General features: G+C 34.0%; 5 protein-coding genes and 1 long non-coding RNA gene across 6 annotated transcripts; 4 read left to right on the top strand and 2 right to left on the bottom strand.

Annotated features, from left to right (window-relative positions):
• The first annotated feature begins 2,413 nt into the window (after positions 1-2,413).
• LOC147949293 (uncharacterized) lies at positions 2,414-3,325 on the top strand. Its single transcript, XR_015574511.1, has 3 exons — positions 2,414-2,687; positions 2,791-2,831; positions 2,954-3,325. It is a non-coding gene; the product is annotated as an uncharacterized LOC147949293 (long non-coding RNA).
• Positions 3,326-4,100: 775 nt separating this feature from the next.
• LOC104756738 (putative defensin-like protein 224) lies at positions 4,101-4,610 on the top strand. The gene is made up of 2 exons (XM_010479379.2): positions 4,101-4,193; positions 4,296-4,610. The coding sequence occupies exons 1-2, from the start codon at positions 4,145-4,147 to the stop codon at positions 4,568-4,570; spliced, it is 324 nt and encodes a 107-aa protein (XP_010477681.1). The 5' UTR covers positions 4,101-4,144; the 3' UTR covers positions 4,571-4,610.
• A 716-nt stretch (positions 4,611-5,326) lies between these two features.
• LOC104738252 (heavy metal-associated isoprenylated plant protein 3) lies at positions 5,327-7,180 on the top strand. The gene is made up of 5 exons (XM_010458458.3): positions 5,327-5,587; positions 5,717-5,885; positions 6,092-6,318; positions 6,405-6,492; positions 6,574-7,180. The coding sequence occupies exons 1-5, from the start codon at positions 5,579-5,581 to the stop codon at positions 6,951-6,953; spliced, it is 873 nt and encodes a 290-aa protein (XP_010456760.1). The 5' UTR covers positions 5,327-5,578; the 3' UTR covers positions 6,954-7,180.
• A 5,441-nt stretch (positions 7,181-12,621) lies between these two features.
• On the top strand, positions 12,622-15,524 carry LOC104738244 (ABC transporter F family member 1). Its single transcript, XM_010458449.3, has 5 exons — positions 12,622-12,874; positions 12,968-13,199; positions 13,337-13,621; positions 13,719-13,953; positions 14,054-15,524. Exons 2-5 carry the CDS (start codon positions 12,987-12,989, stop codon positions 15,109-15,111), a joined length of 1,791 nt encoding a protein of 596 aa, XP_010456751.1. The 5' UTR covers positions 12,622-12,874; positions 12,968-12,986; the 3' UTR covers positions 15,112-15,524.
• Positions 15,525-15,942: 418 nt separating this feature from the next.
• On the bottom strand, positions 15,943-18,137 carry LOC104738237 (high affinity nitrate transporter 2.3-like). The gene is made up of 3 exons (XM_010458445.3): positions 17,252-18,137; positions 16,897-17,012; positions 15,943-16,803 (listed from the first exon to the last, which is right to left on the bottom strand). The coding sequence occupies exons 1-3, from the start codon at positions 18,083-18,085 to the stop codon at positions 16,131-16,133; spliced, it is 1,623 nt and encodes a 540-aa protein (XP_010456747.1). The 5' UTR covers positions 18,086-18,137; the 3' UTR covers positions 15,943-16,130.
• Positions 18,138-21,842: 3,705 nt separating this feature from the next.
• On the bottom strand, positions 21,843-25,007 carry LOC104738229 (high affinity nitrate transporter 2.4). The gene is made up of 4 exons (XM_010458438.3): positions 24,441-25,007; positions 23,828-24,179; positions 23,240-23,355; positions 21,843-22,704 (listed from the first exon to the last, which is right to left on the bottom strand). Exons 1-4 carry the CDS (start codon positions 24,896-24,898, stop codon positions 22,038-22,040), a joined length of 1,593 nt encoding a protein of 530 aa, XP_010456740.1. The 5' UTR covers positions 24,899-25,007; the 3' UTR covers positions 21,843-22,037.

The raw sequence follows: 25,007 nt of genomic DNA, 5'->3' as shown, positions 1-25,007 counted from the left end.
AGATTGGTAATAGAGGAGATGAACTATACGGGATCCTTATGAATCTCATCAAATCCTTTTTTTTTTCTAAAGTCTTTTAAAATCACCCATCAAAATTCCTTTGAATCTCATCAAATCACAAAACAAAATTTTTAATAATTCCACCAAATATCCTAAAACTTTCATTAAATCTTTCCAAATCCTAAATTTCTTAAATCCCATAAAATCTTCTAAAATCATGGTTTCAATACACCCTCGTACATGTTTTCATATATGATTAAGTAAATAATAATTTAATTTACTTAAGATTTATATGTTTTATTCACAAAACCATAAAAGGAATGGTCTATATGTAACCAGCTTCGTAAAGAAAATACTATCTTGTTTGATTTTACATGTTTGTTTTAATAATTATATAAATTTGAAATTGAAATATAATTTTTTTTATTAAGAATATTAGAATGAAAATATCATTACTGACGATAATGGTATATATATTTATTTAAACCTCATAAAAAATATACAACTTTACTTGATCTGATATATACATGTTTGTTTCAATAATTATGTGAATTAGATTTGATATTTATTAAAAAAAAAATTTGAAAAGTGAATAATATATAGACTTATTTATATCCTATGTTAATGTAGGTTTAATATATGTGTTATGAGACTCTGAAAACTTGTATCTTCCTAGAAAATAATATGATATATTTTATAATATGAAAATTGTCAATGTCCTAATAAATACTCCCTCTGTTTCACAAAGAGTGTTATTTTGAGATAATGCACATAAATTAAGAAAATTGTTTAAATTTCTGTTTTACCCTTTATAAATACACTAAAGTTTTTTCTCTTTCTAATTAATAAGCTCAAATAATAGGGATAAAAAAAAGATTTAAGCTTAAAATTTGCATTGGAAACATAAAATAACATTCTTTTTGTAACAAGAAAAAAGTGTCAAAATGACACTTATTGTGAAACAGAGAGAGTAATAACCATGGTGTATATCTTTCAACAATACTCAAATAAAAACTAATAAGACAAATTTGAATTACAATAATACGAAATATTAAGATCACGAATGGTGGGAAAATATGATTTTTTAAAAATACCCATTGGGGATGTGACAGTTCTCTAAGTCTCAACCATACGGCTGTTGACCTCCGATCATTTTATTTTTTTAAGTATATTTGTAATCCTTGCCTGAAACTTCTTATAGTCAATCGAAAATCAATAAAATTATGAAATTTTGTAATACATTGAACCAATTAAAGATAAACAAAAATTACAAATTCAAAAAATACTAATATTGCATACAAAATATTGAGAATCATTATGTGGTAGACAAAAAAAAAAGAAAAATTAATGATTATTATTTATTTTTTTGGGCAAAAGAAAAAAATGAATTATGTGTATTTATATTTTTATATATAATTTGAGGTTAGAATTTATAAAATAAAAAAAAAGTGAGAATAATTTATCTGTTATAAAGGTGACTAGAAAAGCATCACGTGATGATGTTCTTGGAAAGTGAAACCCAATTTTGAAATTTACATAACTTTATATAAATTATAATCTCATTCTTCACATCCACATGAGATTTTTTTAGTATCCCAAAACGACTGTTAGAAACAAGATGATCCGGTCGTCGGTCTTCTACATTTCTTGGCCGGTGCTGGTTTAATTTTATTTTTTGGTCTTTTTAACCTATACCGAAATCGCAAATATTGCAATTGCATAATAAAATATAATTATGTAGTTTCCAATTCTATTATTTATTTCACGATCCAACCTATTTTTTTTTATCAAGAATCCTTTCATATATGTTATATCATTATTTTTTATCAATAGTTATGTTTTTACATTTGGTTTGTAGATTAATACTAAACATTTCTTAATTATGTCTTCGGTTTGGTACGAAAACCAATCCGGTCTAATTGTAGTTGAAAACTACGTCGACAATTTGACTAATCAACTTGTAAGACCACTTTCTAGGGTTTAGTAACGGCCTTCTATTCTTCTAATTAGAATACGATATGTTTGCATGTGTGATACATGTAATTAAATCGTATTTTCTATAATACTCTATTTTATATCAGAAAAACGGAGGAAGCATTCTAAAAAGGCACGTAATTTAAACACACCATCCATCAAAACATAATACAAGGTAATCAGTAAGTACTACTATCACATGGAAAAATTAATGAATTTTTATATATGTAATTCAAAACACAATACAAGAAGGATTCCTAAAACCAAGGCTTTGAACAACATTGGACTTGGCACCTGTTATTTTTGTCTTTATTTAGACAATCAACATTCAAAACGGTTTATCGCATTTCCCATCTTGATTTATTTCATTAATATTACTACTATAAACTAATCATGTAAGTTTTTAAAAGAAAACAAGAAAGATTACAAAGGTTATTGGAATACTAGCTTAGCTTTGACCTTGCGCTCTTTTTCTTGTTCTTGGACTTTTTGTCGCTCTTTATAACATCCCATATTCTCTTCTCCCTCATAGAACACACAAGTTCAGTCTTCTTCTGTTCATACCCACACACAATTTTATACGTACATCAAGCCAAGGAAAGGAAAAAGGAAGATAAAAATGGTGTCCATAAGGGTTTTTTGCTATCTTTTGATATTTTTCGTTTTGCAACTACACGCTAAGGTGGTCTCCAATTCATACATTAATCGCCAAGGTATATATCTACATACACGTCTATATACATTACTTTATTTCTATGTATGTTTCGGCGGTGTTAGTGTATAAACGTATACTTATCAAAATTTCTCTATATATAGCTCTACAAACGGAAAGCACTAGTATTCAAATTGCCAACAAGGTACATACTTTACTATTCAATTCTCAATCCATGTATATATATTCTTTGCGAAGAAGTAAAAATTAGACAGATTGGTTTTTGGATCAATTAACTTTAACTCGATCAATCATTTGTATTCTTAGTTTGCTGAAGATGTAGTTGAAAACCGAAAGATGTTGAAACATGTAAATGTGAAGGTAGAGGCAAATGAGAAGAATGTTTTAGAGATAGAGAGTAAAGAAACGGTGAGGAAAGGAAAAAGCAAGAAGAGACTCACCAAAACGGCGAGTTTAACGGCCGATTATAGCAACCCTGGTCATCATCCTCCTAGGCATAATTAAAAGTGTAATATATACACTTTTATTACATGAAAGAAGAGCCTATCTTTCACAAAGAGGCTTCAATTTTTGGTGCATCATTCATCACTCATACTATAAACACATATTTTTTGCATGTATCTACTGATCATGCTAAGCGGAATATGGTTTTTGAGTTATACCTTTGTATGTATTCAAGAGAGACGTTTTTTTTTTGGTTACTAATATCAGTATGTAATATATAGATGTTTCTATATTAGTTTTTTAAAGAAAAAACACAGGAACAAACAAATATCATTGTATCAGTGATTGTGATCACTTAATGGAGTATACAGTATTAGAGATTATCAGTGTTGGTTTATTTTAGTTTTATCTTCCGGTTAGGTCTCGTACAATTTGGCTAGTACTGTGTATAAAGTATAATCACTCTTTTTAAGATGATCACTTTAACTTAGAAATTATCATTTTCGTCAAATCTCTAATTCTCTCTCGATCTCTCATGGTTTTGACTTTGAGGTGGATCTTATTTATATAAGATTAAACAATGATATGTAATTCTTTTGAATGGATATACTATATGTATTTCCTAAGAAAATAGAATAAATCTGGCGGTGGACGTTGAGGATCGGAGAGGAGCAACACACATCAACCCGAAGTTGTTGGACTGAAACAAAAGCTTTTAAATATGGAATCAAAAAGTCCAATATTCATGTCGTATTCCAAATCTATTATTACGTACTACATACGTGTTTTTATTACAGAATTGATTAGTAACAACTGTGAATTGATTACTAATTAATTGTTTTAAACTGAAACAGTAAGTTAGAGGGTATAGACTTATACTACTAGTTCTCTAACTCTCATTTCTTAGAAAAACGTTACGTACGTTAGTAATAGCATTAATTTTTGTTTGTAACATAAATATAACATCATATAAATATGGTACAATTTGACTTCAATTAACTTCAAACTCATAATTTCAAACGAATTTCCTCTACGTTTAAAAAAAAAAAAAAAATGAAGACACTTTTCTTATGTTTCACTCTTGTAATTCTTATTTCATCATGTAAGCTTATATTATCTATCAAGTGAGATAAAGATACATATAGCATATTTTTTAACAGTATATAGACTAAATTGTTGTATTTGTTTTAATTTTGTTTAATAGGTGTATCAAATCTTATGGCAAAAAATGTTATAGAGAGAAAAACTCCATTTGTTAATCACGGAGACCAGAGCCCTCAAAGTCCACCATATGTGCATTTTGGAAGCCTTTCCAGACATTTTATTCCAGAGGAATGTAGTCAAATATGTCCAGAGCATTGTAAAAGAAAAAATAGGTTTGTGGCATACTGTCGTCCTGGTGAGATTTGTCGTTGTACTTCCTTTCAAATACCCAATCGTTACATTGCAACCAATTCTCCTAAACCATCTATAAAATAAAATTAACAACATCATATATATATCTTCTTCTCAGTAAAAATCTGAAAACGTGTTCTTAGAAAATTAATTTGATAAACTTCCAAAGGTTTATATAAAATCCACACTGGTTTTGTATTGAGTCTCTCTATATAATAACAACAAGGAACACACCCCAACACACATACAACTATATGTAATTTCAGTTTTTGAATAGGGCTATTGAGGCCCCAAAGAATCTACGTAGAAGGAAAAAAAAATTGGGTACCTCTAGCTAGACTCTACAGGGCCCATGATTTTGGTTTTAGGAATTTTTTTTTATGATGTCCACTTTATGAACTTGATTATCATGTGATTCATGTCAATAAATCCGTTTCGTCTACTTTTTTTCATCGTTTCTTAAGTTACAAAATTACGATACATTGATTTTAGGCGTATCACATCATATAGTTTTACATGGAGATACCTCTTTCCAACATTGGGATACAAAAAATCCACAATTATAAAAAAAAAAAAAAATTAAAAGGATTATGACACTTTCTCAATAATATGATTTTGGTAAAACAAGACTAAAATGAAAATTTGCATAATTTCACCATTTTTTTCTTTTTTTACATCAGCGTTATTTGAAGAGACTACTTTGATGGAAAAAGTTGTATGATTTTATTTTCAAAAAAAATGCATAATAATGAATATAGTCGACCGTCGCATATTCGTGGAAATGACCAAATCAAACAAACAAAAAAAGCTTATGTAGTAACATCATAACATCATAGACATATACAACAAACATAATGAAATGGTCCATCATTACTCATTCAACATTCATCATCATCATAAAACCATAACCGACTCCACAAAAAAAAAAAGTTGGTGACTATAAATACAAACGAAAGGTTTCATCTTTCTCTCCCATTTCCTCCGACTCTGTCTCTACCCACTTCCTCCTCAATCCTCTTCCCACTACTCTCTCTCTCTCTCTCTCTCTCTCTCTCTCTCTCTCTCTAACAACTGAGTCATCACCACCCAACCATGGGCGAGGTAACTGAGTCAAATCTTTTCTCAACCTTCTTCTCTCGTTTTTTATTTTTGTTTTCTCCCAAAAGAAAAAGAAAAATCAGATTTTTATTAATGGGTTTCATTTGCTCACTCTGTTTTGTTTCTAAGCAGAAGAAGAACGAAGGAGACAACAACAACAACAAGAAAGGTGGAGATAACAACAATGACGGCGGAAACAAGAAGAAGAACGAAACGGCAGCCGTCACCGTCGTTTTGAAGGTTGACATGCATTGCGAAGGTTGCGCTTCCCGAATCGTCAAATGTGTTCGCTCTTTCCAAGGTTTGATTTTTCTTCTTCTTCTTCTTCTTCTTCTTCACCATCTCTCAAATCCCCATTTCGATTTCTGTTAAAAAGTTCCAATCTTTCATATTCAGAACGTTTGTAACAATCCTCATTCCACGGAACTTGTTACTTGATTTTTCGAAAAAGTTCCTATCTTGTTGGTTTTATTTTTTGACATTCCATAAAAATGTGTTCTTTTTTAGGTGTTGAGACTGTGAAATCGGAGTCGGCTACAGGGAAACTAACGGTGACCGGAGCTTTAGATCCGGCTAAACTAAGGGAGAAACTTGAAGAGAAGACAAAGAAAAAAGTCGATTTGGTTTCTCCTCAACCCAAAAAGGACAAAGACAACAAAAACAAAAACGATGATGACAACAAAAACAAACCAGAGGAGAAGAAGAAAGCAGAGTCCGAGAAAAAACCCAAAGAGGTAATCTAAATCTCATTTTGTGAAAGAATCTGATTCTCAAATGTTTTTAGTAAATTATAATGTTTTTTGTTTTTTTTTGATTATAGACTCCGGTAACAACGGCGGTACTGAAGCTAAACTTCCATTGTCAAGGTTGTATTGGTAAAATCCAAAAGACTGTCACTAAAACCAAAGGTTCGTTTTTTATTTTTTTTTCTTTGCCTTTTTTGTTTTCTCTGTTTTGGCCTCTTTGCTAATGGCTCTGTGAAAACGCAGGTGTTAATGGTTTAACGATGGATAAAGAGAAGAATTTGGTAACGGTTAAAGGAACAATGGATGTGAAGAAGCTTGTTGAGAGTTTAAGTGAGAAGCTGAAACGTACTGTGGAGATTGTACCACCGAAGAAAGATAAAGAGAATGGTAACGAAGCTGGAGAGAAGAAGAAAGGAGGAGGAGGAGACGGTGGTGGTGGGAAAGAGAAGTCTGGTGGTAATAAAGGAGGCGGAGGAGAAGGAGTGAATATGATGGAGTATGTGGCGGCTCAGCCTGCTTACGGGTACGGGTATTATCCAGGTGGGCCTTATGGGTACCCGATTCAAGCCCACGCGCCACAGATTTTTAGTGATGAGAATCCAAACGCGTGTGTCGTTATGTGAAGCGGCGGCGGTTTATGATGAGAGAAAGAAGTGTGTGGTGGTAGAAATTTGTAAATATGGTTATAATCTTTGGGGTATTTTCGTCTTTTGGGATTTTCTTATTACGAGTTTCAGTTTTGGAATTTTCTTGTTTTTTAACTTTTTTGGTTTTTTTTTTATCTAGCTGGGCATATTTAATTACTGAAATTAAAACATGCAAATATATCCTACAAAGAGATTTTTAATAATTTTCTTTTGTCTTAGTGTTTATTTTAACTGGGAATAAAAATTTAAAAAAGCTTAATGAGTTGTGGTTGTCATAAAAAGATAAACTAAAAATGACAGCAATCAAATCTAAAATGCCAAAGATGATACATGGTCAAAATTTGATATACTAAAAGACTAAAAAACTACTATGATGTTCGAGTTAATGATGAAATGCATACACATTACAATTTTAGTCAACAAATTCTAATTGTTTCGCTGCATTAATCACCACATTTAACTATAAACATCCCAAGCTTTTTTTTATATACTTACATATATATACAAATACAACAAACAACTATTGTGTCTTGTGTGTTTATTGTACTGTGGCACAGTTTTTTGTTTTCTTTACCAATAAGAGTTTACAGAGTAATGAAGACAACAATACGGATACCTCTGGCTCCTTCCTTCAAATTTTAAAATTAAAAGCGAAGTGGTGAATGTCTAATAAATGCTTAGTCAAAAAAAAAAGTACTACATCATAAATGCATAATTACATAAACTACTCTCGTCTCTTTTTTATCTTTCCTTTGTAGTAATAAAATTAGCTTACGTGTTGTCCAAAAAAAAAAAATTAGCTTACGTAGTTTCTTCTCTTCCCACCACTCTCAATCACTTGATTGGAAATCTCTCTCGTCTCAATCACATATATTTTTCCTTTTTGTTTTTTTTTTTGGGTTTTTAACAATTACTACACATTATATTACAAACAAAATCTTTGACCACTCTACTCTTTATTTCCTGATTAATGTTAGACATAAAAAACTATAACAAGTTTTTTTTTCAAAATTTGATTTTCAAGTTGGTGATAAGAGAAAAAAAAAAGAGTTGGTGATAAAGTAAAGTGTAGTGAAGAAATAAGTGTCGTTATTAGGTTGTCTCTACCAAAACTTTGAGCCAGTTGGATGGGAGTCCTCTCTTGTCCTCTGCTTCATGCCCTCTCCCGTCTTGTAAGTTGTAACTGTTTCAATATATTTTTATTATTCTTTTGTTTTTTTTTTTTTTTTGGACACATTTGAATCCATTTTAATATACTTAGTACATCATAGTACTTCATATTATATTACATGTAAAAACATTGATTTTTATTACTATATGAAATCAACGGTGGAGGTAGGATATATGAATCGAATCTTTTTGCCTAACGGAAGAAACAAAACTATACATATAAAAAAGCAACTACCTAATTATGGATATGAAACTCTCTTTTTAAATGAGTGTTGTTGCAAAAGAAAAAAAGACAAAAATCTCATTCGTTTTCAGTTCTTCTTATTAACATGTTTTAAGCCGATTAATCTAATACTAGTACATTTACAGATTTAGCATACACCTGCATTTGAAGTTAATACAGGGTTAGTAGTGTTGAACTACAGGTGAAAAGTCAAAATTAAATTAGCAAAGCATTGTTTTGGTCAAAAAGAGAAGTTTTAGTTAATATGTTAGCGAAGTCGATTAGCAAGTCAACATATAGTGAATGCCAACCCATGACATCAATGCTCGCATTACTCTTTATTTCCTTTTACTCTTTTATGGTAACGTAATGCCAAAAGATTATATATTTATTTCTTGTAGAAAAAATAGTCATTAATTTTTATTTTTAACATCAAGATAGTCGTCGTATTCATGTTTTTATTGTGCATGTGCGTTTGATGCGACATCACATTCAATATTAATTAAGTTAATAATACATGCATGAACATGTGTTGAGAATTTGGGATCATGATGCGGGGTGCTTCATGCATCATCATGATGCTATGCTTCATCATCATACATGTCTTTCTAGGAAAGTTACATTCGAGTTCGAGGAAACTAAAGGATTTAAAAATAAATCACATAAAGGTAAACTAATAAAGCTTTTAACACGCTTATAAATTTCATTCTCTTTATCCTTTTTCTTACAAATAAAATATTAACTGGAAGATTTTTTTTTTCATGTAGGAAACCTTTTTTCACTTTACAAAAATGTAAAGTTTATCCGTTAATTTAGCTATAGTTGTCGAAAAAAACTTGATAAGAAGCTTTATTTGTATTCTGAAGTTCATTGTAATTTTTAAATTGAAATTGAACGGGGAACAAGAGTAGTGGTGGTTTAGTAGAACTACTTATTCGATTTACGAATCCCCATTGCTAATTTTTATTTTGCCGTTGTAAACATTTTGATTAGAAAGATAACCACATTTTTAAGATTCATTCACACTATTTATACCATGGTTTTTTTTTTGTCGGCATACCATGGTTAATTTGTGTAATCTGACAGGTGTAGGAAAGAACTTAAAAAAATCTATAGATTAAACAAAAATGGTAAGCAAGAAAATAATGTTATAAGCCAAAGGAACTCACTAAATCAATTATTGTTTGTCGATATAGTCATATAGGGACAGTTTGGTCGACAAATATAAGAAACTAGTTTACGAAGAAGACACATGATTTTTCCTCATTTACATCTTTCTTATCAATAATTTAAGTTAGTTGCAAGACAAGAGAGGTCGTTCTTCGTTATACATTTTGGTTAATGCAATGCCTAAAATATTTAAAAATATTCAAATGGTTAGTTAAGATAATCTTAAAATAGATTAGGGATCAAAATGATTCCCTTTGTTTTTTTTCTTTACATAGGCTTGATGATTGTCGTTGGTTCTTACCACGTGGGCTTTTAGTAGGGCATGCCAAGAAAAGTGGACCAAAAGACCATAAAAGAAAGAAAGAAAAAAAAAAGATAAAAGATAAAAGAAAAAAGGAGAAGAAAAAAAAAAGTTAAAGAAAAGGGAAAAAGGTAAAAAATATAAAGAAGAAAAAAATTACATTGGAAGATGTTATAAATTTTTCAATGCACATAATAATTCGTATAAAACAAAAAAAAAATAAAATGTAAATGTGACCAGAATATTCGAGGATTCTTTATTACATGCATATATAATTTGTTGTTTTCATGATGCACTTTTTATTCATACATTATTTTTACTTGCAGTACTATGCAAACAATTATATTATTACTAAACTTAATTTTACCAAACCCAAGCTACAACATATAACATATAAACATATATATTCATTTACAGTTTTCTTTTTAGGTATTTTATTGGGAGAATTCGAACCCAAACTAATGATAAAACAAAGCGAACCCAAACTAACTTTTTTAGGGATTTTCCTTTTTTTAGGTATATATTTATATATTCATATGAGGTCATTGCTTAAAGCATATCTGTATCAAGCTATGTTTAAAGATTATCAGCTCATAAGCAACTAACAATGATTAAAAGAAAGTAAATTATGACACAGTGCACGCAGTGATGCTAATATATTCTATAAATTTGGTTAAATCTCATATTATTTAGTGTATAAGATTTGTCTCAATATACACTTGGACAGAATGCAACTTACGTCTTGATGAATTTTCGTTTGAGTGTTGTTGTCCTTTGATATGTATATAGTAATAATGGTTTAACAACTGACAATAAAGAAAGTACTTATGGCTTTGTAGAAAAGTTATTTGGTATGTCTATTTTTAAAACTTCAATGTGAGTTTTCTTTTATATGATGTCTTTCAAATGACTCATAGACCTTGAGTTTAGTACTATTTGTTGGACCATATAGATCTTAGGATTTGGTGGACTATGAAAACATAAAAGTTTACTAAGTTCTATCTAATAGCCACTTTAGTTGTGGAATGAAAAAACGCAAATTTGCAATTTGCCCTCAAACTCACATTTTCAGAAAATTTATTACTATTTTGGGATTTATCATCCATCATGTGTCAATACTGTGGTCAAACAGAAATTAAAAACAGTCTATTGGATTCATTCAAATGATCGGTTCAACTATCATGATTTCGTAGTAATATAGACCAATGTGTGTGTAGACATAAGTATTGAAAACGTAGGCTCTATTCACAACAACACCTTCTTGCACAAGGAGGTGATGATAATGAGGTCCACCACAATGAAAGGAATAAAATGATAAAAATCAAATTAAAAGAGGAAAGGAGAAAGACATTTAGCCTTTCTAGGAGTCAATGCTTTGCGCTTTTTTACTTTCCTCATCTTCACGTATGATTTTTTTCTCTACTTTGGTACTTTGTGAAAATTTCAATTTGATTTGATTTCTCCCATACACTAATTTCCAAACTTGTTTTTGCAATGAGTGAATGATGACAAAGGACGAAGAACTTTCTTCTTCCTTTGAAAACAAAATCCAAATATGAAAACATCAATTTCTTTCCACGGAGACACGATTCAATTGACACGGTTTCGTTGAATCTTCCTCCCAGACCAGACGACTAAGTTGACTTGACATATACAAGTCAATAACTCAAGTCTTTGGTTTGAGCTTTTTAGTTTGTCTTTTCTATTTTCACTCGTCTTAGCTTAAATTAGCTACATGATTCACTTTTTTGACACGGAATTCAGATGTATGGATGGCCATGCAGATTTTATTTTATTTTTAGTATTTGTAAACAAACCCTGTGAAAATACATTAAGGCTTTTTGTGAATGTGCGGTCATTTTTTGTGTTTCTTATAACATATCTAACTTTAAAAATTGCATAGGCATTTGGAGTTACAATAAATACACACAGGAAAAAAAATGACAAAGTTAAAGAAAATGAGAAAGATCTTCTGATACATCTCATCGAGTGAACATTCAATCTACTAGGAGATTCTTCAACTTCCGAATAGTAGAATCAGCTTTTCATCTCTGTTTACAAGTATAACTATTCTCACTTATAACACTCGTGAATGCCTACATTCTACAGTCTATCTACAAGATGAAATAGAACACACAAAAAGCTGATAGAATTTATGGATATGACCTTTCATATTTTATGACCATATTCAATATTAGAATGAGTTTTCTATATTTACATCAGCTACGTGGATGGTTTCTCAAGTATGTTAAAAGGACAAGTGAAGAAAGGTGACTACGGACAACCACAAAAATATAGAATTGCTAAGGATATAACATGCATGCACCAAAGCGTAATACATCAAAGAAGAAGATAGGATTAAAATATATGAACATGATAACAACATAAACATTGTTTCCACTCACAAAATGTCGATCTTATTATAAATACGACACTAAGAAAACAAAACAAAATGGAAGTGTTTTGGTAACCCAAAACAGTTCCTGAAATCAACCTAATTAACAAGTTATAGCCCAAAATTATCTATATGAACCCAAACTAACACTTTGCTTATATGAACCAAACATCTTTAAATAAGACTACGTAGATTGTTAATTGTAATGTATGCAAGTAAACTTGAGAGGCTGGATAAGACATTTGCGAAACACAGGCCTATCTATAGTTGCAAGTCGGCGCCGAAGCATTGGGAGAATAATAACACAACATAAGAAAAAGCCTTGGGCTTCGATTTAACTTAGAAAGCCCATATTTAAAGCCCATAAAAAAGAAGCATATTATTCGGGACCGACCAAAGTTGAAGTACAAAGTTGGTGTTGGTGTTTGTGTTGGATTCTGATACGCAAACTGAAAAAAAAAGAAAAAAAAAAAGCAAACTCAGTGTCGCCGTACACGTGGCACGCCCAGAACTATCATCTCCTATAAAAACCTATTCTTCCGCCTCGCCTCAACAGAAACCAAACCATTAACCCTAATTTTGTTTTTTTTGCCGAACTCCTGAAAACCCTAGATCTACAGATCTCCCCAATCCCACAGGTATTAATTCTTCACTTTTCTTCGATTCCACGATCTGTATTGTATTCTCCGTCGTCTGATTCTCTAATTTGGATTCGTTTTTAAATAATTCAGGGAGATTTTTTATTTGAAGATGGTGTCTGATGCTAGCAAGAAGAAGGCAGCTCAGAAGAAAGCTGCCGCCGCCGCTAAAAGAGGTGGTAAAGCTGCTGCCGCTTCTAAATCCGCCGCTACTTCCTCCAATGGAGCTGCTGATAGCTTATCCAGTGGTGTCGAAGCTCTTCAAATCTCTGATCGGACCTGTACCGGTGTTCTCTGTTCCCATCCTCAATCTAGGGATATTCGAGTAAGCCCTCTCTTATCCTATTCTAGTGAATTAGAACAGATCTGTTTTAATTAATTGATTCTGTGATTGTAAAAAGTTTAGATTTTGTTAATCCGGACTTGGTTTTGATGGAATCTGTTTATATATTATGTTTGCAGATTGAGTCATTGTCTGTGACGTTTCATGGTCATGATCTTATTATCGATTCGATGTTGGAGCTTAACTATGGGAGGCGTTATGGTCTTCTTGGGTTGAATGGTTGTGGAAAGTCCACTCTTTTAACTGCGATTGGACGCAGAGAGATTCCTATTCCTGACCATATGGATATCTATCATCTTTCTCATGAGATTGAAGCTACTGACATGTCTTCCCTTGAGGCTGTTGTTAGCTGTGATGAGGAGAGGTTGAGGTTGGAGAAGGAAGTTGAACTTCTTGTTGAGCAGGTTTGTGTGATATATAATTCAACAGTTGACTAGAGATTGTTTAATTGAACTTTGTTTCTGTGTTGGATTCTAATTATGGTTGTTTTGTGATTGTTAGGATGATGGAGGCGGTGAGCGTCTTGATTCTATCTATGAGAGGTTAGAAGCAATGGATGCTGCAACTGCTGAGAAGCGTGCTGCTGAGATTTTGTTTGGTCTTGGTTTCGACAAGGAGATGCAAGCTAAGAAGACTAAAGATTTTTCTGGTGGTTGGAGGATGAGAATTGCATTAGCAAGAGCTCTCTTCATTATGCCAACTATCCTTTTGCTTGATGAGCCTACAAATCATTTAGGTTGGTGATCTTTTCTTCTTTTCTACTTGTTTCAGATTGTTTTTCTTATTATTATTGTTGTGTGTTCTAATGCTGGCTCTAATGTTGTCTCCTGTAACAGATTTGGAAGCTTGTGTCTGGTTAGAAGAGAGTTTGAAGAATTTTGACCGCATCCTTGTTGTGGTATCCCACTCACAGGATTTCTTGAATGGAGTCTGTACTAACATCATCCACATGCAAAGCAAGCAGCTCAAGTACTACACTGGTAACTTTGATCAGTATTGCCAGACTCGTTCTGAACTAGAAGAGAACCAGATGAAGCAATACAGATGGGAGCAGGAGCAGATTTCTCACATGAAGGAGTACATTGCTCGGTTTGGTCACGGTTCAGCTAAGCTTGCTCGTCAAGCGCAGAGTAAGGAGAAAACTTTGGCAAAGATGGAGAGAGGTGGGCTCACTGAGAAGGTTGCCAGAGACAGCGTTCTCGTTTTCCGTTTTGCTGATGTTGGCAAGCTTCCACCGCCAGTGCTCCAGTTTGTGGAGGTCTCTTTTGGGTACACACCTGACTATCTCATTTACAAAAACATCGACTTTGGTGTCGACTTGGACTCAAGGGTTGCTCTCGTGGGACCTAATGGAGCTGGAAAGAGTACGCTTTTGAAGCTCATGACTGGTGAGTTGCACCCAACTGAAGGAATGGTGCGACGTCACAACCACTTGAAGATTGCTCAGTACCATCAGCATCTGGCTGAGAAGCTAGACCTGGAATTACCTGCACTTCTCTACATGATGAGGGAGTTCCCTGGTACCGAAGAGGAGAAGATGAGAGCTGCTATTGGTAGATTTGGTCTAACTGGTAAGGCACAAGTCATGCCAATGAAGAATCTATCTGATGGACAAAGGAGCAGAGTGATCTTTGCGTGGTTGGCTTACAAGCAGCCTAACATGCTTCTGTTGGACGAGCCAACTAACCATTTGGATATTGAGACAATTGACTCGCTCGCTGAGGCACTGAACGAGTGGGATGGTGGTTTGGTTCTGGTCAGTCACGACTTCAGGCTGATCAACCAAGTGGCTCATGAGATATGGGTTTGTGAGAAACAATGCATAACTAAATGGAACGGTGACATTATGGACTTCAAGAGGCACCTCAAGGCTAAAGCCGGTCTTGAAGATTGAAGATAAAGAGAGTCAAGTCGTCTCCTCCTCTTGGAAACAAGACTCGATTGGGTCATTCATGCCGAGAGAGAGGGAGAGGAATGATTTGGTTTTTGATGGTTTTGGGAATGGTTTTTTTAACGAGAGTACTGAAGCCACAAACACTTGAGAGAAACCATACTCTAAATCTCTGCATTTCTTACGCATTAAGAGGTCAGAGATTCTTTCTATATTATTAGTATTATCATCATCTATATGCACTTTTTTTTCTTTTCTTTTTTTGTTATTGTTGTTGAACGTTTTTTGAAAAGGCCAAACAGAGAGACAGTAATATTTTTGGTGGTATTGTAGGATTTTTTATTTTCTTTAAAGACTGAGATGTTGACGATTATGGGTATTATATATTTACTGTTAAATTGAGAATCTTCTCTAAATTATATTCGCATATTCGTTGAGAATCTTTATGTTGGTTCTGGTGAAGGAATCTGTTATCAGTTATGGAGTAAAAAAAAAGAATTGACTTGGACGATCATTATTGCGTTTAATCTTTGTGGAGGTAACCAACCCCTTTTACATGTTTACACTCAATCTTCAGAATTCCAGATTCGAAAATGTTTTTGTAGTTTATTAGTTACTCATACTCTGCTCTGTTTCTTTCGATGGGTTCTGTTTCTGTGATGTGAAAATTACTCATTCAATTGCTTCTTCCGTGGTCTTTGTTCATAAAGTTCTCTTCATGTGGACTCCTAGCATTTTAAGCATCTTCAACAGAGATCTTTATTTTTCTTTCTTTCTTGTCACTCGACATATAAATCTGATTAAAGAAGAGCTTATAGTTGCGGGAATAAAGAGTAGATGAACTTTTGCCTTTCATTGAAACAACATTACAATAATTTATACTCGAGTGTACCAAGCTCATCGAACCTAACCTATCAAAGAAAAGATCTTACTCGGTACACACATATCTCATATATGACACGAAACTACTAAAACGGACTAGATGAGCGTAACGTTTTAAGGGAAATCTCTTGTGCTAGTCTTCAAACATGAGTTGGAGTTCCAGTCTCCGGGGTCGGAATGTCTGACAAGGCTACTTTCCGGCCTCTCTCTGACCGACTGTTTTCAGCAAATTTGATGCTTCCTTCGTGCAATCCTTGGTTTTTCTCGTTCTCTGTCCACTCAGAACTGTAATAATATTCCTCCTTCGATCTTTCTCCATCGCTCGACGGTCTTAAAAACATGCTTCCCCATTGCGGAAAATGTATAAACGCAACCGGGAGTGTACACAAAACTGCCATAGCACCCATCAACGAGAGTCCTTCCGCTGTACTAAACCTCGATGATGAGAAGAAAAGCAGTTGAGTCAAACCAGACCCGAAGTTTCCTCCCGCACCAGTTAATCCCGATATGAGCCCTAGAGAGCGGCGTGAGACAAAAGGTGCAACCCCAAAGAGAGCTCCGCAAGCTGCTTGTGTACCGATTGAGAAGAGCATCATTGCTAAGATTGCTATGGGAAGTGAACTAGCTCGACCTAGCCAGATACAAAAAAGAGCTCCTATGGTTTGAAAGATCCATAAGATCCACAACCGGCCTCTCATGCCAAAAATCCGAGCTGCCACATCGGAGGCGTAGCCACCAAAGGGACGGGCTATAAAGTTAGCCATTCCAAAGCTGGCTGCTACAATACCAGCTGTTTGAAGCTTAAGGTTAAACCTGACATACGTAGACAACAAGTAAACAATGGTTACCTTGTGCTAGAAGTAAGATCATCATTTCAATTTGGGTTAAACGAAGAAGAACTCAAACCTGTCGTAGAAATATCCGGAGATAACGTTGTTGATCGTTAGTTCAATTCCCATGGAAAATCCATAAAGAACGAATAAAATCCATGTTCTGTAGTTCCTCACAGCAAACCAAAAAACCTATAAAAAGATAAGAAATTTATTAAGTAAAGAAACATATAAAAATTCTGTATAATTACGTAATGTTGCTGATAACAACTTAATCGCAATATCAATGACTTTTTCCTGAAAAAGATACTCGCAAAGTTTAATTTCATGACTATATGTAAAATGTAATGTTTGCAAGATTCTTTTAATGAGACCATGATATGGATTTATTATATAATTATAGATGAGGTAGTATATATATAGAAAATTACCTTGGAAAATTTATCTTTAGAGATTTGACCTCTCTTCTGAAGGGTACTTAAGTTACCGTCAGGTAGATCTTGGCCGAGAGTGAGGACGAGAATGCCCATAATAATTTGAAGTAATCCGGGAACGAAGAAAGCTATGCGCCACGCCATGAACGGAGTAGCTCCGGCAAGTTTGATGACTTGGAAGACCATTGGCATAAGGAGTTGAGTCACTCCACCGCCCATATCTCCCCACCCGCCTGCGCAACCGTTCACTAGTCCTATGATCTTACCATTGAACATGACGCTGGTCCAATACTGGCACGATACGAACGTGGCGAGGCAGAATCCGATCATGAACCGGACGCCTAAGTATCCGCTGGGGCCACCAACAAACGACATTGAGAAGACGGTTGGGGCCGTTAGCATGAGGGAGAAGGCAGTCCCGTACCGCGCACCAAGGAGATCACAAACCGCTCCCATGGCTAACCTTGAGAAAATGGCACCAGAGACGGATGCAACTCCGGCATTCCCAATGTCAGTTTTGGTGAGGTCAAGGTTGTCACGGATGATGGGAACTAATGGTGCAGCGGCGAAGGTTGAGATGAAGCAAGTGAAGAATGAGAGCCATCCTAAGTGAAAAGCTCTCATGTGAGGTTTTGCAAATGAGAGTGGGTTGAACACTTTTGCTCGATGTTCGGAATCAACCGGAAGGGCGAATTTAGCCGTTGGATCATCTGATTGGACGGTTTGAGATGAAGGATCGACGGAGAAAGAGAAGACTTGTTCTCTTCCTGTAACTCCATGCAAGGAGGTTCCAATGGAGCCTTCGTCGTCATTAGAATGGTTGGGCGCCATTTTAAGGTGAGAGTGAGATAAGAGAGAATGCTTAGTGCTCTTTGTTGTGTTTTGGTGTAAGTTGGAGAACTGAGATATTCAAACTATATATAGAGCCAGAGGGGATACCAATATCATATGGTGGCCTGTACGTAGGGTTAGGTGGATCCAATAATGAAATTTAAATAATATAAGAAAAAATTAAATAAGGACTCTAGCAATTTGTGCAAATTCTATTTTTGTCAAATGATGACAGTATTTAGTATTAGATATGACTATTTTGATTACTAATGGCTGAAAAATAATATTAAAGTTTGAGAACTAAACATATTATAGTACGTTTCATACGTATACCACATTTGTGTTATGAGTTTTGTCTGACAGATAAGCGATGCAATAAGTTAACCTGAAACGTTGATCTATGAATCGATTTTTTGGGTTCTTGACTGAACCGTTTTTATTGTATAATATACTATTTTTTAGGAGTCGTGAGGTTTTATCAAGTGTTAGTAACTTAGTATTATCTTATAAAAAGTCCAAGCAACAATTGCAAGGTATCAAAGCAAAAAGTATAAGATATTAAGGTATTTATCAACTTCTGTTTCACAAATTTTTCTATTTAGTAACAATTCTTATAATTTATCATTACAAATTTAAGTAAAATGAAGAAGAAAACGTTTCATTTTGCAAAAAAAAAATTTCTAGATAGATAACTAAAATGAAATTTACAAAAATACGTGTAAAAACTATTAGGCATATTGGCAGCCTGGCATGTTATACATATTGTGCAATTTCTCTAAAATGGCGAACGTTGACAGTTGGCATTGGCGATGGCTTAAAGAGCCTAGGACTAGGAAGCCGTACATATCAATGAAGGCAAAAAGTGTCAAAACGTCTTTAACTAATTTTAAATACTACTATGTCTCTTGAACATTCCATGTGGTCGACTCACCAAATGTATTAAGTAATTAACTTAAAAAAGCTTCCTACAAAAATGCTCTAACGTTTTTGAAATTTATGTGTATGCATATATTATATTGTATAGTTTATAGATTATATTATATACTTTCCGCCTATGATATTCGCATATCCTCACTATGAAACGAAATGATAAGTTGACTTTCTTAAATCTTCCTTAGCTTTGAATCATCTCAATATAGAAGCTCTAAACATAAAGTTCTTTGATGTATATGATTTCTAAGATATCGTTAAATTTATTGAATGCTTCGAAGCACTATTGTATCGATAGTAAAATAGATATATCCTGTGTTTTCCACGGTTCACCAACAAAATTTCGGTAGATTAATAGTCCTATAGTTTGTTTTATCGTTATACACTTGTCACATTTTGTTTTGGCAAGTATAGTTGTAAGCAGAACTTAAAGTCTTATAGTTTTTAGAATTAACGATATTATTAACAAGGTGATCGAAATCTTATATATATAGAATTTGTTTTAGTTATACACATTGTTTTCACATGTAGGGAAGGCAAAAAAGTCCAATGTTTATAGGTTAAGAATATTCAAATATTGTGGGAAGGTCAAACAAAAAATAATGTCTCAAAAACAATCTCTCATTACATGAGAGTAATGTGGCTCATTGACTTCTAACGTTTATTTAAGTTATTATGGCTCAACTTGGTAGACTTAAGTTTCATGCATATGTAAAAGAAAACTTAAATAGACAATTTAGAGAGTTTCTTAACCAAGTTAACTTGGTAAGCCTTTCGTTACAAAGATATTGAAGCTCTATTGGTCTAATTAAGAAAAAAAACTATTAAAATATTTCCTTTTATCGTTCGGTCGAGGTTATAATTAGAAGAAGAAAAGAAAACGAATTAGACAAATTGAAAGATTCAGATAAGTTTTAAGATTCGGATTTTTCAATTGATTTGGATATGCGTAGATACGGGCTTTTGGAGTGAACATCACTAGTATAGACTCCAAGTGGCTTAATTCGAAAGTAAACGGTGTGAATAGATTAGAGTCAAAAGTTGTGGGTTAAAAAGAGATTTACTTTCATTCAGCGTGAATAAATTGGGGGCTCCTTTTTGTAAAAGTTTCAGAAAGTTTTAGTTAATACTATAAATAAAATAGTCGCTCCAATGACGGCATTTTTCACGTAACGATGAACATGGGATTGTTCACCAAAAAAGTGGTTGATGCTTATCGTGCTCATATAAAATTTTCTGATAGGTGATAATTATTGACTTGCTTAAATACATTAATGATAACTTAATTGACTTATCTGTTAAATTACTACTACACAGATGACAGATCACAGCATTAGGTTATGTCCTTATGATGCGGAAGATGTACGGTCTCCTCTCTGACTGTAATCCTCATCATTCAAACCACTGAATATGATACACGTCAGTTACATATCTTATTCTCGTATGTATAGTAGTTAAATGATTGTTTAGTAATCAGAAAGGTTTTGGGTAAAACTGAACTACGGCTTGTTATTTTCGTTATGCTTTGGTAATACAACAACACTATGATGAGCAGAATCTAACAAAATATGGTTTACAACAAAACCAAGAAATAAATATTGAATTTCTTAGCCTTCTTTTGCGGTATATGCGAGACATAATCGCCAGGGATATAGAATTAGAATATAAGAATATTTGTAAAGGGTATATCTGATAAGGAGTATATAAATCACATATCATATTATATGAAAGGTAAGCAAAGATATATGATATGTAAAAAAGATGATATTCATGTATGTGCAACAAGTAAACACCATAATTTCATAATGTTTTGTGTTTTTACAAAACTCCCTCAACAAAATCATCACCATTCTCCTATTAACACTAGGGTCCCAATAAGAACCACCAGACAAGAGTCCAAGACATGCATTCCCCTGCCTTCCCAAAAGTTTTATTTTTGGGTTATTTTTTTTCTGCAAAAAATAACTCTATCACCTGGCTTCATGTTAATAACATTTTTCTATTTCACAACAAAAACAACATTTAGTGATGGTTGCCCCTTTTTTTTTTTTTTTTTGGAATGATATGAATGGGTTGCTTTTGGTTGCAATAATGAAAATTTTGCGGTAGATGAATGATAATTTGTCGCTAAGAAAATCAGTAGTAAATGGTAATACTTAGCTAATTTGAAAATAGCAAATAGTATAACTTTATGAAATAGTTAGTGTTTAGACATTCGTCACTAATGGCTATTTTTATTTTTACATTGTTCATCAAATTCAAATCTATCGCTTGTCGATTTATGGAATGAACAATAATATGTGGTCGAGTACTGTAAAATTCGATATTATAGTCATCCTTTTTGTCATAATGAAATGATTTGATTGTCGTTAGATAGCAAAAACTAAATTGATAACAATCTACTAGACATAACTTTGTTGGTTAAAGCCAAAAGTTGATTTTTGCTGAACATTCATATACATTGGCACTACAAATTTTCCCTGACTACCATAACTTTTCATACTAGTATGAGTTTAGTTATGACTTATGAGATCATCCTATTTTAAAAGCAAAGTGAAATTAAAACAAATCATAATAGGATATAACTTATATTATCGTATGGGTTATCAATATGGGTTATATAATCAGTTAAGAAAACTGAAATTTAATTGGACTGAAATGCTGAATGGGCTTCCTGAAAAGTCCATATTATCAGACCCTATCATCGTATGCATATTGAGGTTTTTTACTTTTTTATTAACAAAATGCCACATGAGAAGTGGTCTAATTTGGCTCGATGGATACTTCGAATACTACATTACTACTGATTATGTTGAGTTGGTTGCTGTAGCTCAAACAAATTAATTGACGAGATACTGAAAATACATAATAAATTGGAAAGAAGAATACAATTGTTACAAGACTACATGAAGAGAAATATACCCCTTTTATAGAACTTAAACATGTAATTCCATAAAATACTTACACATTTGGAGCAATAGGCAACTGATAGTACAACACAATTTAAAACATAACTTAACTCTCAAACGTGTTCCGGCGTACCACTAGGAGGAGATGGTTCAGACCCCACGCGCCTCCCACGCTCCGATCTACTATTGACGGCGAACTTCAAGCTCCCTTCATGCATACCCTTTTGCTTCTCCGTCTCCGTCCACTCTTTTAAATAATAATACTCCTCCGTAGACTTCACTGCATCTTCCGTGGAAGCCATAAACATGCTTCCCCATTGCGGGAAATGCACTAATGTGACGGGTAATGTACAAGCCATTATCATCACCCCCATCCACGTCAGCCCTTGTTCCGTAGTGAACGTTGAGGTCGAGAAGAACACAAGCTGAGTCAAACCAGAACCGAAGTTTCCACCGGCTCCAGTAAGACCAGAGATGATGCCTAAGGAGCGGCGTGAGATGAAAGGTATGATGGCGAAGGTGGCTCCACAAGCGGCTTGAGCTCCGAGAGAGAAGAGGATCATGGAGAAAACCGCGGTTGGGAGCGTCGTGGCTCGGCCTAGCCATACGCAGAAACAACCACCTAAGGTTTGGATGATCCATAGGGTCCAAAGACGGCCTCTCATGCCGAAGTGTCTAGCAGAAACGTCTGAGGCCCAACCGCCAATAGGACGGGCAAAGAAGTTAGCCATACCAAAGCTTGCCGCGATTATACCGGCAGTGTGAAGCTTGAGATGGAACCTGCAAAAATAGTCAGCATGTTTTGAGTCTTTGTTATCCACGTTGGTTATATTGTTAGGGTCTAAAGTAACAAATAAAAATGGCAGTCTTGGATTTGCGAAAAAACACTTTAAGAAATCATGTTTAGTAGAATAATTGTAATTTCTTAGAAAATATCATGTTTTGTTTAAAAAGATCATATGATAATGGCTAAACAACCCATTTGATCATGCAAGGTATCAACAACCAACTAGTATTATAGTTTGAGTGTTACTGTCTATTATAATTAGTATGGTGCATCGACATTCAAGTCAATTTGATTCTGATTGTAAGGAAAAAAAACTCGTAAACTATGGCATGATACACTATACTCTGCTAATACTAAAATCAGTCAAACCTGGCATGATACACACACTACTCTGCTAATACTAAAAGCAGTTAAACGTGGCATGATATACACACTACTCAGCTAATAGCAGTCAAGCCCTTATAATTATTATTTATACTTTATAGACTGAGGATTTAATAAATATAATACGAGTTATAACTATTTTACCTGTCGAAAAAGTACTCAGCGATGACGTTATCGGTTGTGAGCTCTACTCCCATGGAGTATCCATACAATAGCACGAAAACCCATGTCCTATAGTTCGTGATCGCGTACCATAAAACCTGGTAATTAAAATTGTCGACCAGAAAACTATGAGCCTTAATTACACCAAAAAAAAAGATCTTTAACCAAGAAAAAAAATAAGAGAAAATACTCTATGAAAGGGTAAACATATTACACTCACTTTTTTTTTTTTTTTTTTGGTAAACATATTACACTCACTTAAGGAATAAGGAATTCGCTTTATTTCTATATGAAAACGTAAAAAAAAAAAAAAAAAAAAATCTTCTTCTTCCTTTCTATTTTTTTCCGTTAAGTAGTTTCTAAAATAAGTCAATTGTTTTATAGAATTATTTTTTTTTTGTCTCTATCTACAAATGCTAGTCTAAGATCTATATCAGAACAACCATTCATATAAAACATGAAAAGTATATAATTCAGACAACGATCTGCAGACCCTATGTATATAAAATATTAAAATTCAAAGGATCCAAGAAAAAGATATAACATTAATTTTATATAATTACTAAGTACCTTTGAGAACTTGTCTTTAGTAACAGCACCTTTCTTCTCGAGTGTGCTTCTATTACCATCAGGGAGGTCTTGTCCTAAAGTCAAGACCAAGACCCCCATGATGATGTGCATCCACCCGGGGACAAAAAAGGCCATCCTCCACGCGGTGAAAGACGTAGACCCCATGCGTCGAATGATCTCATAGACCATCGGCATGAGTAGCTGCGTGACTCCACCGCCCATATTCCCCCATCCGGCCGCTGTCCCGTTCACCAGACCTATGATCTGACCGTTGAACATTGTGCTCATCCAGTACTGACATGACACAAAGGTGGCCAGGCAGAATCCTATCATGAACCTCACCGTTATGTACCTATGGCCAAAAATATTGTTAGAATTTCACATCAAAAACAATCCAATATATATAATCACTTAACTTAGTAAGCTAGTATCAATTAATTTTCAGATTAAATCCATTGATGTTTTAGGAAAATTATTTTAATTGATCGGTTTACTTACCGCATGTCACATGCATGGAGTACATATGCATATATATATATAGAGGACCATCTCAAACTTAGTGAAGTTAATGTTAAGCTTTTTGCGCAATTTTGCAAATTACAAGTAAGCTTACCCGCCGGCATCAGCCACGAAAGACATGGAGAAGACGGTAGGAGCAGAGAGCATGACGAGGAAAGCACAGCCATAACGTGGCCCAAGGAGATCGCAAACAGCTCCCATAACAAGCCTAGAGAAGATACTGCCAGAGACAGAAGCAACACCGGCATTTCCGACATCTTGTCTGGTGAGATTAAGGTTATCTCGAATGATGGGAACAAGAGGGGCAGCAGCAAAAGTGGAAATGAAGCAAGTAAAGAATGAGATCCAAGCAAGATGGAACGTTCTCATATGTGGAGCTTCAAAGGATAAGAGTTTGAAGACTTTGGCTTTGTGTTCGGTGTCCACGGGAAGAGAGAATTTTGCTGATGTGTCGGAAGGAACCGCCGGAGACTCGACGAAGAACGCATAGCTTTGTTCTCGACCGGTAACTCCATGCATTGAGCTTCCGGGTTCACCGAAACCATCGGCCATTTTGTATTTGATTTTTGGCTAGTGGTCTTGTGTTTAGGGAACAAGAAGGAGAAAAGAATGGTTTATATAGAGATACGGAAGTTGACTTGGTAAGAGCCGATGGAGATTC

This window comes from Camelina sativa, chromosome 2 (assembly GCF_030686135.1).
Source record: "Camelina sativa cultivar CO46 ecotype springtype chromosome 2, ASM3068613v1".
Classification (NCBI taxonomy): Eukaryota; Viridiplantae; Streptophyta; class Magnoliopsida; order Brassicales; family Brassicaceae; genus Camelina; species Camelina sativa.
Note: the sequence above shows the minus strand (reverse complement) of the source record. Positions and strands in the feature narration are given on the sequence as shown.

What these genes read in the sequence shown, in the direction of transcription:
- LOC104756738 (XM_010479379.2), top strand. Translation starts at nt 4,145, where the DNA reads ATGAAGACACTTTTCTTATGTTTCACTCTTGTAATTCTTATTTCATCA. An exon ending in TGTAATTCTTATTTCATCAT is followed by an intron (nt 4,194 to 4,295) that starts GTAAGCTTATAT and finishes TTTGTTTAATAG; the next exon opens with GTGTATCAAATCTTATGGCA.
- LOC104738252 (XM_010458458.3), top strand. An exon ending in CCGAGAAAAAACCCAAAGAG is followed by an intron (nt 6,319 to 6,404) that starts GTAATCTAAATC and finishes TTTTGATTATAG; the next exon opens with ACTCCGGTAACAACGGCGGT. An exon ending in GACTGTCACTAAAACCAAAG is followed by an intron (nt 6,493 to 6,573) that starts GTTCGTTTTTTA and finishes GTGAAAACGCAG; the next exon opens with GTGTTAATGGTTTAACGATG.
- LOC104738244 (XM_010458449.3), top strand. Translation starts at nt 12,987, where the DNA reads ATGGTGTCTGATGCTAGCAAGAAGAAGGCAGCTCAGAAGAAAGCTGCC. An exon ending in TTGAACTTCTTGTTGAGCAG is followed by an intron (nt 13,622 to 13,718) that starts GTTTGTGTGATA and finishes TGTGATTGTTAG; the next exon opens with GATGATGGAGGCGGTGAGCG. An exon ending in TGAGCCTACAAATCATTTAG is followed by an intron (nt 13,954 to 14,053) that starts GTTGGTGATCTT and finishes CTCCTGTAACAG; the next exon opens with ATTTGGAAGCTTGTGTCTGG.
- LOC104738237 (XM_010458445.3), bottom strand. Translation starts at nt 18,085, where the DNA reads ATGGCGCCCAACCATTCTAATGACGACGAAGGCTCCATTGGAACCTCC. An exon ending in CTAAAGATAAATTTTCCAAG is followed by an intron (nt 17,013 to 17,251) that starts GTAATTTTCTAT and finishes ATCTTTTTATAG; the next exon opens with GTTTTTTGGTTTGCTGTGAG. An exon ending in TCCGGATATTTCTACGACAG is followed by an intron (nt 16,804 to 16,896) that starts GTTTGAGTTCTT and finishes TACGTATGTCAG; the next exon opens with GTTTAACCTTAAGCTTCAAA.
- LOC104738229 (XM_010458438.3), bottom strand. Translation starts at nt 24,898, where the DNA reads ATGGCCGATGGTTTCGGTGAACCCGGAAGCTCAATGCATGGAGTTACC. An exon ending in TTCGTGGCTGATGCCGGCGG is followed by an intron (nt 24,180 to 24,440) that starts GTAAGCTTACTT and finishes TTTTGGCCATAG; the next exon opens with GTACATAACGGTGAGGTTCA. An exon ending in GCTGAGTACTTTTTCGACAG is followed by an intron (nt 22,705 to 23,239) that starts GTAAAATAGTTA and finishes CTATTTTTGCAG; the next exon opens with GTTCCATCTCAAGCTTCACA.